The sequence below is a fragment of the Ambystoma mexicanum genome, chromosome 8, assembly GCF_040938575.1.
Source record: "Ambystoma mexicanum isolate Mex_15411 chromosome 8, UKY_AmexF1_1, whole genome shotgun sequence".
In the NCBI taxonomy this organism is placed as follows: Eukaryota; Metazoa; Chordata; class Amphibia; order Caudata; family Ambystomatidae; genus Ambystoma; species Ambystoma mexicanum.
Genome location: NC_090929.1, coordinates 900,037,949 through 900,051,692, shown reverse-complemented (window position 1 = coordinate 900,051,692; position 13,744 = coordinate 900,037,949). Strand labels below are relative to the sequence as shown.

General features: G+C 42.4%; 1 protein-coding gene across 8 annotated transcripts in view; it reads right to left on the bottom strand.

Moving 5' to 3' along the window:
* SHLD2 (shieldin complex subunit 2) overlaps positions 1 to 13,744 on the bottom strand; it is a 1,351,673-nt gene that overhangs the window by 890,411 nt on the left and 447,518 nt on the right. For all 8 annotated transcript variants that reach the window (XM_069610780.1, XM_069610782.1, XM_069610781.1 and 5 more), the window contains one exon: positions 7,771 to 9,244. In XM_069610780.1, coding sequence (XP_069466881.1) covers positions 7,771 to 9,244 — 1,474 coding nt within the window. The remainder of the gene's footprint in view (positions 1 to 7,770; positions 9,245 to 13,744) is intronic.

Sequence of the window (13,744 nt, the reverse complement as noted above, 5' to 3'; positions counted from 1 at the left end):
TAAGACACTAAGGCAATGAACTCCTGGACTAGTTGCCCCATCGCAAACATTCCAATGTCACCTGGCCTTTATTGTGTGTAACAGGGACTAGTTTGGTCCCCTTTTCCTACCGTATTTAAAGGCATGTTATTCGCTTAAGTGCAGAACTGGGTGTAGCTTCAATGGTTTCCTATAGAAATTAGGAAGAGCATGTACGACCTGATCCTTTTTTCATCCTTGTCTGCATTTCTGTTTCCAGAATGTTCATAACCAGAGTGTACAATGCATATTCATTGGCCATCATTATCTGTGTGTTTACCTTACAGGGGTGGATTTGTATTAGGTAGGTTTTAGGGGGTAAATAATATATCACAAACTTTTAGGTGACAGAGCATCAAGCATCTGAACCATTCACTCCCTATTACGACATCCCAATTCACATTATAGATATACACAGATTATCTCTTTCATATGATAATTTTCCTTTGCACTTCGGTCACATATGTGAATTTTGAAAATTATAAATCATTATTTATGGAAGTTTGCATATTTTTGCTTATAGATTCAATGAGTGTTTGCAACATGTTTATCTTACAGTAAAGATTAACACTAGCATTAATTTCATCATCATTTTTGCAAGGATTGTCTCCTTTAACGCTAGCAAAGACTTAGTACGCACGATGTGTATGTGGCTTATGCTATATGGGCTAGACCATCAGGATAGAGAAATAAAGAATACATAAACACAATGTATCTTTTCATGTCATGAATAACCAGGTCCAAAGAATTATTTATTACCAAAACATTTGCTTTTCAGTTAAAACATTTTTACTTGCTTACCAAATACTCTCATTGGGAAGGAACTTACATTTTTAGCCCCGAAATATCATTTTCGTCCCAACAAAAAAATAGGGAGAAAACTACTTCCATTTCAAAGTCTTATCTGGAGCACTGATTAGGATAAAGTCAACTAAATGTCAGAGGTCAAACATGTCCCATCCTGCCACCATAAACTGGACCAGCATCACTTTCGTATTTTGGAATTGTGAGTCAGCCTTCTGGTATGGTATGGTCTAGTACTTATTAAGCGCAAAATGTATCACCTCAACAAGGAGACATCAAGGCCCACCATCCTTCCAACTCAGAGGAAATAAGAAAATCTTTCATTTATGACGAAACTTCAAATATGACTCAATCCTAGGCAAATTCATAGGCTGAGAATTTCACAGCCATGCTGCCTGAACAGAGAAGAGCGACCTCCCCATTTCACCATTTCTTTACGAGGAAGAGACAGAAGTAAAACTCTGAAGAAGCATAAGCATTTTGGATATTGTTTTTGAGATCTCAAAACCATGAGTGTCTCAATGAACAGTTATCATATGGTAATTTTGTTTTCAAAATAAGCATCAAGAATACAAAGACGGACCAGAGTCTAAAATTCTCCAGTTAGACTTTACATCAAGTCTTTCTTCAGTGGTTACCACCACTCGTGGGAGTAAATTAACAGCAGATGAAAACAAATGCCATACGACTGTCTGAGAATGCAGTGAGTGAATGTAACTTTCAATGTTTGGTGATTTTTCTCCAGGAGCCCTTCTCCCCTGCCCTAGAAGCAGTGAACACGATTTGCTAGGGACCCTGCACCTTCGACTACAATCTTGATATTGCGCTGGACCTGCTTGTGAAAATAGCATCCAGCTGCCTACACACAGGGTGAGTCCTGCTTGTGCCTTTATCTACCTTCTACAGCTTTTAAAGATCGTCTTTGCTTACTTTTGCCTGCCATCTCGCCATTACATGATTACAAAATGGCCGGCGCAACGCGGCATGAAAGTGAGGCTGTCACCATCGTCGCTAGGTAAACAGCCCTTTCATCATCCAATCCGAGTCACCGTAAGGCGGAAGCCAGCCTGCGGAGAAATTGCATAATGTCTACTGATAATGTTCAAACAGTGATACTCATTTGAAAGTCTCCAATCCGTCACCGCTGTATATCATATGATTAACTGCCACTCTAACATAAGGCATAACTTCTACTACTAGCCTTATACGGGCGACCACTACCGCATTGCCACCATACCAACATTAGTGCACTCTTGTGGTGCAATATATTGCGTTCATATGAACCGTTATGTTGTCTTTAGGCGTGTCTAAGAAGAACCATTAACACCAATGTCCTAACTAGGTGTTCCCCTTATACTGCCTTCATGCTGAATATCCTTGGAATGCTATCCTTATATTTCTAACAGTACCAATATCTCGTAACCAACATGGTCATGTTTGTTTGTATGTACTATGGATTGACACAAATGTACTGATGTAGTAAGGTTATCTTACTATTGTTTTATCTGTGGAATAACTTACAATGTCTGGACTTTCCACGCATACACAGCGTAACCTCTCATTAGTGGTTTTGTTGTGAACAAGCACTAAAAGTAGGTTCAAGTGCTATCTTGTTACCTTGTTGTACTAAAAATTAGGCATCATTTGCTACTACTTTCTCTATGATAGTACCTTACCGGACCAGCTCTGCTCTTATACCTTCACCTTAAGACCCCAGAGCTCATTTTAATCAAGAGCTTCACTCTTACTATTGCAAATTAGCGATCTCTAAATACTATGTATGCCTTGTTCCCACCCCTGGTAGGCGTATTCATCGCGCTTAACCAATTTCGCACTACTACATGTGTTGCCTGGCCTGTCTACCACCTGTGGCTAACCATGGTCCCCCATTCCATGGTAATTAAGGCTACACCATTTTTACCTGTGTTTAACCATATCTCCTACATACTTTTTACCTAAGTTAAGTTTGCTCCAGAACACTCAAAATGTAGGCCCCCTGAGTGGTGAGATTCATCCTTCATCTATACCTACTCTGCACCCTAATGGATCACATATCAAGCCCACTCCTACAAGTGAGCCATGCCTGACTGTAGAGAGAAATCTCAGACTAGGCTCCAGACTCCAGTTACTACCCAATAAGTACCATGAAAATGGAGTACATATCAAATCTGCGCTCTCAAATCTCCTTGGCCTACCCATAGACAGAAATCTCAGACTTGGAACTAAACCCCAGATATTGCTGGACACCCACCATACTAATCTATTGCCAAATATCCCTACAAACCTCACTAGACCTAGGAAAGTCGCAACAAAAAACGTAACCAACCAGAATAAGTTACCAAAACATAATAAACAAAGCACCTTCCCCAATAAATTAAGGGGGTAATAATTAATTCCCAGATCGCTGGTAGCGCACGCAACAGACATTACCGATCTAATCATTGCCGACAATCTAGACTTCCTGGCCATTAAAAAATCCTGGCTGCATGCAGCATCACGACCTTCACTCTTACTCTATGTACCAGATAATTACACAATTGTAAGAGCTGACAGAGTTGATGCCAGAGGAGGCGGAATCGCTATCATAGCAGCTAAATCCAACCTAGACCTCAGATTAGCCTAAACTCCCAAACACTCATCTTGCGAACTACTGACAGTCAAAATAGCAATTCACAATTCCCATACCATAACCATCCAACTAGTATACAGACCCGCTGGGTCCATCGGCACTTTCGAGGAAGATCTGATGCTATTAATGATGGATAATACCAAAACATCCTCTCAAATGTTATTAGGTGACTTTAATCTAGGACTGAAAGACCCGAATGATCACCAAGCACTAGCAATCGCCAATACTATTACAGAACAAGGCTTCAACCTAAAGGTCACCCAACCTACACACAGCAAAGGTAGAACCCTTGACTGGGTAGCTGACCTTAACTGTGACACTAAAGTTACGGCCATCACTCCCCAATCTTGGACTGATCATTACCTATTGTCATTTAACCTCTCAATAAACACTCTAAAAATGTAACTAAACCCGATAGCACTCCATGTCTCACAAGGAACAAACGTAAAATCACGGTGGATGCTATCTTGCCACTTCTGATCCCTATGCTGAACTCCTTAGAGGAAATTAAGGACCCCAACAAGTTAGTAGAGATATACAACTCCGCCATGACCAAAGCTCTTGACACCATTGCTCCCCTGAAATTGCGCAAAGGCAAACAAAAAGCTCACTTGAACTCCTGGTTCACTCCAGAATTAAAAATCTTACGTGCTGAAAAAAAGAAAATTGGAAACTATATGGAAACGTCTCCCTTTCGCAGAGAACAAAATCAATCTAATGAATTTATCTGCAAAATACAAAGAAGAAATACTTCCACTAAACAAGACTCATAACAATAGAATAAATCAAGATAGCTCTAGCACCAAAGAGTTATTTGTCATCTTCAAAGAGATAGAGATGCCTATTATCCCTATAGATCCTTGCGTTAAGGACAAACTTTGGTGCACAAAACATTCAGAATGCTCTCACCATCAAAATAGCCACTCTACAAACTAAAATTGATGAAAAACGTCTAAACCTTCAAAACTCAGGTGACCGCCACAACAACTTAATTCCCACCACTAAACCACCCCAAGACTTTACATTTTCCAAAGCCTCTGTCCTAGAGGTGAAAAAAAATCATTGCTTCCCTTAAACCATCAAGATGTCAAGGTTATAGCTGTCCAGTGTAAATAATCAAAGATGCTGCTAGAGGCCTAGCTCCTTTCATTTCTAAATTAATCAATGCATCTTTCACATCTGGTTCAGTACCTAGAAACCTGAAGGAATCAAGGGTTCTACCCCTCCTTAAAAACAAACATTGGATTCTACCATCCCTACAAACTATAGGCCAATCACTACAGTCCCTTTTTTTACTGATGATACTGGGCTGGGCAGCTTACCTACAGATTCAGGAATATCTTGAAACCAACTCCTCTTAGGGACTCTACAATCCGGATTTAGACCTTTACATGGGACCGAAACGGCATAAATTGACTTAAAAGCTCAGATAGATGAACTTAATGATAACGGGAAAATTGCCTTGCTACTTCTCTTGGACTTATCAGCGGCATTTGATTTGGTTGACCATAAAGTACTATGCAATCACCTCGCCTCATTTTTCTCAGAATGCCATTACTTGGCTACAATCCTTCCTAAACAATAGGACAATGCAAGTCTTCTCTCCATCAGCAGCAGCTGATCCCTTTACCATTGCATATGGAGTCCCCCAAGGCTCCTGTGTATCATCCAATATGTACACAATTTTCACGAAACCGTTAATCGATGACCTGGACCATCGGGGTGTCAGCTACACAAACTATGCAGATGACACCCAGATCCTCCTCCTTCTAACGGGTATTTATGACAATGATGTATTACTAGTGAACAAAATGTATCTAATGATTCAGGCATGGATGGCCACTCACGGCCTATGCCTGAATGACGATAAAACTGAGTTGCTGATCGTGGGATCTTCAGCCAATTTGAACAAACTGAATACAGACTACGCCTCCTTCAACATAGATGGAAATAAGATCCCAGTGGCCAAAGAGGTAAAAACTCTAGGTTTCTATCTCAACGCCACATTGAATCTACATAAACAAATTAATGCCACAGCCTCGGCTACTGCCTACACAGGGAAACTGATCAGGGCATGTAAACTATTGCTTTCCAATGAGAGATGCATTACCCTCGCCAGAGCATTAATACTGTCCAAGTTGAACTATTGCAACAGACTTAAACAGAAGTAAATATGTTCTCAATAAATTACAAACTTTGTAAATTAATGCCTTGAGATCTGCTCTAAATATCTCAAGGAGAGCTCACATATCTGAAACAAGAAGACAGTATAAATGGCTGTCGATTAATGATAAGATCCAACTTAAAACTATGTCCCTCACGTATAAATCTCTGAACCATGCAGCTCCACTATACTTAACAGAAAAGTTCAACTTCAGGCCATCAAAGAGAGTCACGAGGTCTTCCAATTCCCTCAGCCTGCTAGTCCCTAGATTTAAATTACAGAAGACAGGGGGGAGTAGTTTCCCAGTCATGGCTGCACAGTTAGGGAACTCCCTCTTTCCCTGAAAACATCCAACTCATTCGCAAACTTCAGAAGTAAGGCCATCAAATGGCTAGCTGAGAAGCAATAACATTAAGCCATACCTTTATGAGCACGGAACCCCAATCGATTCTTGGTCGGCATATTGTATGTAATTGATCTGCCGCCACCGAGGTCTGATTGTATATCTTTGTAATATTGTATTCCATGACCTGTACACCTGTAATGTATATATGTAATTAATCTGTTGCCACTAAGGTCTGTTTGTATATCTTTGTAACTCTGTATTCCATGACCTTGTATACCTGTAACACTTGCAACTGTCAAAATGCACCCAGATACCTCCGGGTTAAGGTGCACTATAGAAATAAATAAACTAAACTAACTGATAAGCGTCTTTGAGGCATGTTTGTTCTTTGACATAACTTGATATGCTTGACCATTTGTAGAGGATCAGTACTGTTGTTAATGTTGTACTCATTACTTATATTGTAGAATCCACTTAAAAGGTGTTGACGAAAAATAAGTTTGCATATCCTCCACAAGCTGCCTTTAACATTGCTGTTCAACACAACAGGGTTATTTTTTAACATTGTTGGGATCAAACCCTGTTATTACTAGTTTAAGGATTAAAAAGACTAGGAACTAGAGTGCACGCCAGACCTTTTCTTTTTTACTTATTGTTTGCATTAATGACATTTGGGTATGGCTGAAATAAACCGGCAGTAGACTTCTGTAAACTAGTAATAAACATACAACATTGCCTTCCCAGACCCTAATTGGTATGTGCTGTTTTCCAGCAAACGAAGTGGCTCAAGCTCACGGGCACATCTGGGGGTTTCCTATACATGTAAAACTACAGGTCCTCACATTTATATCCGAATCTATAACTGAAGCCTTTAATCCTGAACATTTGACACGGAAATCCGTGCCATTTGACCGGATCTAGCTTGCTATGCGATTGAGAGAATGAACGTAGATAAAGATATCTCACAACTCCCTGCAAGGCATTTTGAAAATGTGCTCTTGGCGCAATGCACAGGTTGGTAACCAGTGACAATCCTTATGTGAATGCTTGCATCCAAGCTTGAAGGGTGAACTGCAGCCTCTTAGAATTGTCCACGCTGAGAAGGAAACCGCTCAATGCACGGGCTTAGCAGTCCCCTCAGAGATTTCATATATTAATGTTTGCAAAAACGTGCAGCATTCAGACCTTCTGAGAGTCTGGGTCCCCCGCGCTTTTGCAAACGGAAATGCAAGCAAGGGACATGCATTATCTAATTAACTACCTCAAACAACGAGCTACTCCTCCCTAGACCTGTGCACCCTTCTAACTTCACCACTGGTATTTGTTCTTGGTGAACAAATGCTACAGCAGGGTCTTCCTCTCCCCGCCCCAGTAGGACTTCTTTTTTAGTTTTGGGAATTAGGTGGCACTTAGGTGGCACTTCAGAGATAGCTAATGTCAGTGAAAACGTGCATGCACACAGTTATAAATCCCCTTTTGGGATTGATTTGCATATTGCAAAGTTTAGTGAAGAGTCATAGAAGAAGAACCAGGGTTTTGCCATAGTGTGAGGGGAGTAACCAAGCTTGCAGGTGAACGCAGTGACAAAAGAGGGTCTGGAAAGGAGACTCAACAAAGGGGAGAGGTAGATGAATTGTGGAACAAGTGCATATAGTTATCTCAGCAGTATTGCTTGCAACTACAACTTTGATAATTCTATTGAAATAACGCCCCTTATTACAGCATGGTGTCCCTGTGGCACTACAAAGTGACAGCCACAATAAAACAATCAATAAATGGTTATTATATTCTGTATAGATCACCACTTACCTGTGATTAAGATAACATCCCCAGGGGAAACCGTCAATGTCCAGAATGCAGCGGATCGCCAGAGTACAACCTTTCGCTCAACGTCTGATTGATCCACAACAACAATAGTCGCTAAAGGCAAAGGTCCGGACTTACTCTGAACTTCCTTTAAATGGCAAGGGTGAATTACTGCCACCAAAATGTGATACAGTAACGAATTGCAAGAGCAGTTTCCAAGCAGCACTGTTCTCTTAGAAGGATCTACAGACGGCAATGATTTGTTTGGGTCTATTTTGAAATCTTGGTTGACGGTAGAACTAGACCATTTCGCTTTCTTTGATCCCTGCAGGTTTTCCGTGACCTTTTTGGACACCCTCGGCATATTTTCCTCCATGCGTATCCTTTTGGAGGAGCCCATACTCAAAAAAGGTTGCACAGCATTGATCCTACTTTGTGGTTCTCTGGTGGTGCAGAACGGCGGCAATGACTTTTCGTGACAGTCTATGTGTTTGTCAAAGCAGGATGTTCCAGAACTGCTTAGTGTCTCCTCACTCATAGGGCTGAAAAGGTCAAGAGAGCTGCTAGATTCATCACTTAGTCCCTGGTCAACCACAATAGTATTCCTACCTGTCCCATTAGACGAAGGATGTTTAACAAACGAAGTTTCACGGTCTGCAGAAGTTTGCCCCGTTTTTGTTCCCTTTTCTATTGTTAACCCTTCTAGTACGGGTTGTTCAAGGAACTGTCTTTTTGCATGAACAGCAACTTTGCTAGCAGTCATTATGCTAAGATATTCAGCTTCTGTGGAAAGCTCAAAGCGCAGAATGCCATCTGATCTTTGTGTTTCCAGTCTGCTTGTAAAACAGCTATCTAAGTATTGACTTAAAGTCTCATTAAGTATATTATGGGCAGGTGAACATACATTATCCTGGTCTTCTGAGCAATGTTCTATGCAAATGTTTTCTGTACTGGATACCAAATCAGTTATATTTTTTAAATGCACAGCCTCTTTCTCATAATTGTCAATCATATTAGCATCAGATGGAATTGCAGCACACTGATCTGTGCTCATCATATCTGATTTTGCCAGCAGTTGAACCGTTTCCTTATTTAACAGTTCATTGCAGCCACTCACGCCACCAATCCTTCTGGGTGAAACACTACAACTATCACTTTCTCTGCTAGGTCTTTCTGACTGAGACCGAAGATGGCTAGCAATTTCCATCACAATTGGCTCATCTTTGGCCTCTGCTGGTGCAGCTTCAGATTGGACAGACCGTTTTCTCCCATCGACCCACTTGGTGTTATCGGCTGCAAGATTGAAGGCTGGTGAGTCATATACAATGTGTGTTTTTCTCCAAATGTCTCCACTGGCTGTTGGCGGATACAGTTCCTCTGAGGATTCAAGCTTTTCTGGAATAACTGGTGCTCCAAGAAAAATGTGAATTTGGGAACGTTTTGCCATCCTCAATGAGATTAACATACAGTGTATAGGCTGCAAGAAAACAATACATTAATTATATAATGCAAATGCAATTAAAACATAGCACATTACTTTGACAAATAAAAAACATGTCAATCTTCAAACCACATAAATGTATACATTACAGTAAACAAATCAAAAAGAATCAAAAGGATCATTTTGAAATGAGGACGTTGTTAAAATAAAGAATTAAACACACTGCTCAATTTAGGAACTTGCAAATGTGATACAGAAAAAAAATTGTAGATGTATTAAACACTAAACCACAAATAATTGGATATGGTATCCAGAGACCCAATGGAAACTGAAGATATTTAAAAATACATTGTTGCTGCCCAAAATCTAAACTGAAAGACGGTATGTAAATCTGCAGACCCAGATGCTCTTGGTAGAAAAATGTCCCCCTTCACTACGTTCTGTAGCAATCCCTAAATGTCAATCTGTGTTTGCATTTCTCTATATCACCTTATGCATCGTTCGAGCTTGCAGCCAGTCCTAGCACTTTCTTTTATCTTCATTAACTCACCACCGGTGCATCATATACTCAGAAGCTCATACTCAGAAGCGTTGTACCATGAACAAATCATCACTTCCTAGTCATGGCCACTTGGAGCCCCCCACTTCACTACCTAAGACTAACCTCTTATCAGCCTCCTCACCTAAAGATACACAGATTAAGGGTGCCCTTGTCAACGCCAAGTCCCTCTCTTGCACATGCATTGGACATTGCTGACCTTATCAAGACTCAAGACCTTGATTTTATCGCCATATCAGAGACATAGCTACATCCAGCCTCCGGACCCCTACTCTCCCTTGCCATACCCACAGACTATTCCATCACTAGATGCGACCGCAACAGCCCACAATCTAGAGGGGGCGGAGTTGCCTTCATTCACAGAAACTCGCTTGGCCTTAGAGTGATGCCTAACCTAAAGATCCAGTCAGCTGAGTTACTCTCGGTTAAGCTTCCAATCTCTCCCAACCAAACGGCCACCTCACATTTTATCTATAGACCGCCCGGCCCTGCTACATTTTTTGTGGATGAGATTACATCCATATTATTAGACAAATCAAAAACTAAATCGCAAATCATACTTCTGAGGGACCTCAACTTGGGTTTCCAAGATCCTAACAACGTCACTGCGACCGACCTTGCTAATATTTTAACTGACCTGGGATTTATCTACCACATCCAAGATCCTTCCCACATCAAAGGGAGAATGCTTGATTGGTTAGCTGATTCCAATTGCAACACCAGTTTACAAAGCAATTTACCTTGCGCTTGGTCAGATCATCATACTATTACTTTTAATATACAAGCTGTCCACCGGCCTAAACCAACGATTGCGCCCGCCCTGCCCACCAGAAATAAAAGGGACATAACAAGAGACAAATTACTCCCTCTTATCCTCCCTACCCTCAACAAAGTCTCAGATTCCTGCTCCGACCCCTCGATCCTAGTGGATACATATAACCACGCCATGCTGACAGCACTAAACTCTATCGCCCCCATTAAACTTTGGAAACCCAAACCGCGTGCTCATTTCAACTCGTGGTTCACACCACAGCTGAGAGTGTTCTGAAAAGAAAAACACATTGCTGAAACCCGGTGGAAAAGCCATCCTTCTGATGCCCACAAGGACGGTCTCATCTTAGCTTCCATCAACTACAAAGAAGCTATCTTCCAGGCTAAAAAAGATATTTTTAACAATCGTATTACGCAAGCGGATTCGAACACCAAAGAACTGTTTAAGATTCTGAAGGAACTTGAATCACCTGCTACTCCTCCTGATACTTGTACTAAAGATAGCAAATGGTGGAGGGCTGTTGGAGAACAAAGAGGTATGCATCGTGAATACGTATGCCCCTAACCGTAACACGGCGACATACTTCAGGACTCTGTGCACTAACCTCAGTACGTGTGTGGGAAGCATGGTTATTTGGGGCGGGGATTTCAAATGTGTAATGGACCCCAAGGTGGATAGATCTGACAACAGGATTGATAGGCCCACCCCAGCGGCCAAAACATTGCAGGTGTTACTAGATGATTTCGGCTTGGTGGACTTATGGAGAACAAAACATCCCAATGATAGGCAATATTCGCATTATTCTGCCCCGCAGCAGCTACACACGAGACTGGACTATGTATTTGCCACGCCGAATGTGGTGGCAGAGAGCACCCAAATAGAATACAAGGCGAGGGTCTTCTCGGATCACTCGCCCCTGATCCTTGGGTGGCAATACTGCCCCCCGAGGGCGCGGATCTCGACGTGGCGCCTCCGAGCGGAGGCACTCAAAGATCCAGTCTTTCGTGAGGACATAAGGGATGAGATCATTAACTATTTTGAGACGAATACTGGTAGTGTTGACTCGGCGGGTACACTATGGGAAGCTTTTAAGGTGGTGATGCGGGGGGCAGCCATAGCCAAGTCAAAGGGCCTGCAAAGTGGGGTTCTGGCGGACCTACAAAGAGTTGAAGATGAACTAGAAAGGACATTAGAACGTGACAGTGTGGACACTGAGCTAGTACTTAAACTATAACAGCAATGTGCGGAACATTGGGAAAGGCTCTGTAACCTCAATCATAAAAGTCTGTAGAAAGGCAGCACGCGGGAGGAGATAAAACGGGTAGGCTTTTAGCATGGCTGTGCAAGAGTGAGACCCCTAGACCCCCGATTAGGACAATAATTAGAGAAGATGGCGATGTAGTGGACACTCAAGAAGGAGTTAACAGGGAATTTGCAGATTATTATAGGGTGCTATACGGAGACAAGGAGGGGAGTAGTCAAAAGGAGATAACCGAAACACTAGAAGATATAGGATTACCTAAGATAAGTGAGGAGGAGAGAGAAGAGCTTGATGCACCAATTACCCTGGAAGAGCTGGGGGAGGTTGTGAAGCAGTTGCCCACCAGTAAGACCCCAGGAGCAGACGGGTTCCCTAGTGAATTTTACAAAGTATATAGGGAAGAAGTGCTACCCCCATTGCTAGACATGCTTAACAAAGCGTTTGAGATAGGAAGGTTGCCGGAGTCACTCAGAGAGGCGATCATAATACCGCTTCCTAAGCCCAACAAACCGGGGTATAGCTGTAGCTCCTACAGGGCTTTGTCGATGCTGAACCAGGACAGCAACATACTGACGGCTGTCCTGGCAAACAGATTGCGGAGAGTAATTAGTAAATTAATCCACCCGGACCAAACGGGCTATGTCCCAAACAGGAATATAACCCATAATCATAGGAGACTCCACCGTGTGATCGAATGGGCAGATAGAAATGAAGGTGAAATGGCGATTGTATCCCTAGATGCAGTTAAAGCTTTCGACTCTGTTAAGTGGCCATGGCTGCTGGCAGCCCTGGGAGGTTACGGAGTAGGGCCGGGTTATATCAGGTGGGCAAAAATGCTATACAGTGAGCCGTTAGTCAGAGTTCGAACGGGATCGGTGATATCCGAGAGATGGCAGCTTAGCAGAGGTACCAGGCAGGGGTGCCCCTGGTCCCCGATGCTTTACATCCTAGCCCTGGAGCCCCTAGCAATGTACCTCAGGCAACAATACAATATGATATGTATTGAAGTTGGGGAGGAGCGGCATCTAATATCCTTATATGCGGATGATTTATTATTATACTTGAAATACCCAGAAGAGAATCTTCAATATATCTTTGAAGTGATGGAGAAATACGCTGGGTATCCGGCATAGCGGTAAATCCTCAAAAATCCAGTATATTCCCCCTAGGTAGCTATAAGGGGACCCCCGAAGAACAGTTTGCCGGTGTTACAGATACCATGGGTGACTGGTTCTTTCTGTTACCTTGGCATAGATGTGTATCACACCGTAGAAGAGGAACATAAGCACAACACTGTGGTAGCTGTTGAGAAAATCCAGAAATGCATGAAGTTTTGGGAGAAGTTGCCCCTAGCTATGATGGGACGGGGGCAATGCTTAAGATGGTGGTCCTACCTAGGCTTTTACATTATTTTAACAATATCCCACATATGATACCCAGGGAGTTCTTCGCTAAACTGAACAGTGTGTGCAGGGACTTCCTATGGCATGGTACCCGGAATAGAGTAGCGCTATGGAAGTTGCAGAACTTCTACAAAAAAGGATGTATCAGGCTGCCCAATTTTGAGGTCTACTACATAGCAAGTCAATTACAATATGTGGCCAATTGGCTCTCCGATGAAGTGACCCCTGAACATAGGTTGTTTGGGCTGGTTTGTACCCCATTTTACTTAAGGGAAATGATATGGTTGCCTGAAACAGATATGAAGGAGCGCCCTAAAATGATGATGTTGGGGTGGAAAATGTGGCGTTGAGCGTGTCGGATGATGGAGGACCCATTCCCGTGCTCCCCGCAAGTACCGCTGGTCGCATTAGCAGGAGGGGACAAGCAGCTGAGGGTGATTATCAGGACCTACTGGGAATCGGTGGGACTGGTAACGTTAGGGGACATCTGACAAGAGGGGACCATTACAGATTTCGAAGAACTTGGGAAGGATGTGGGATT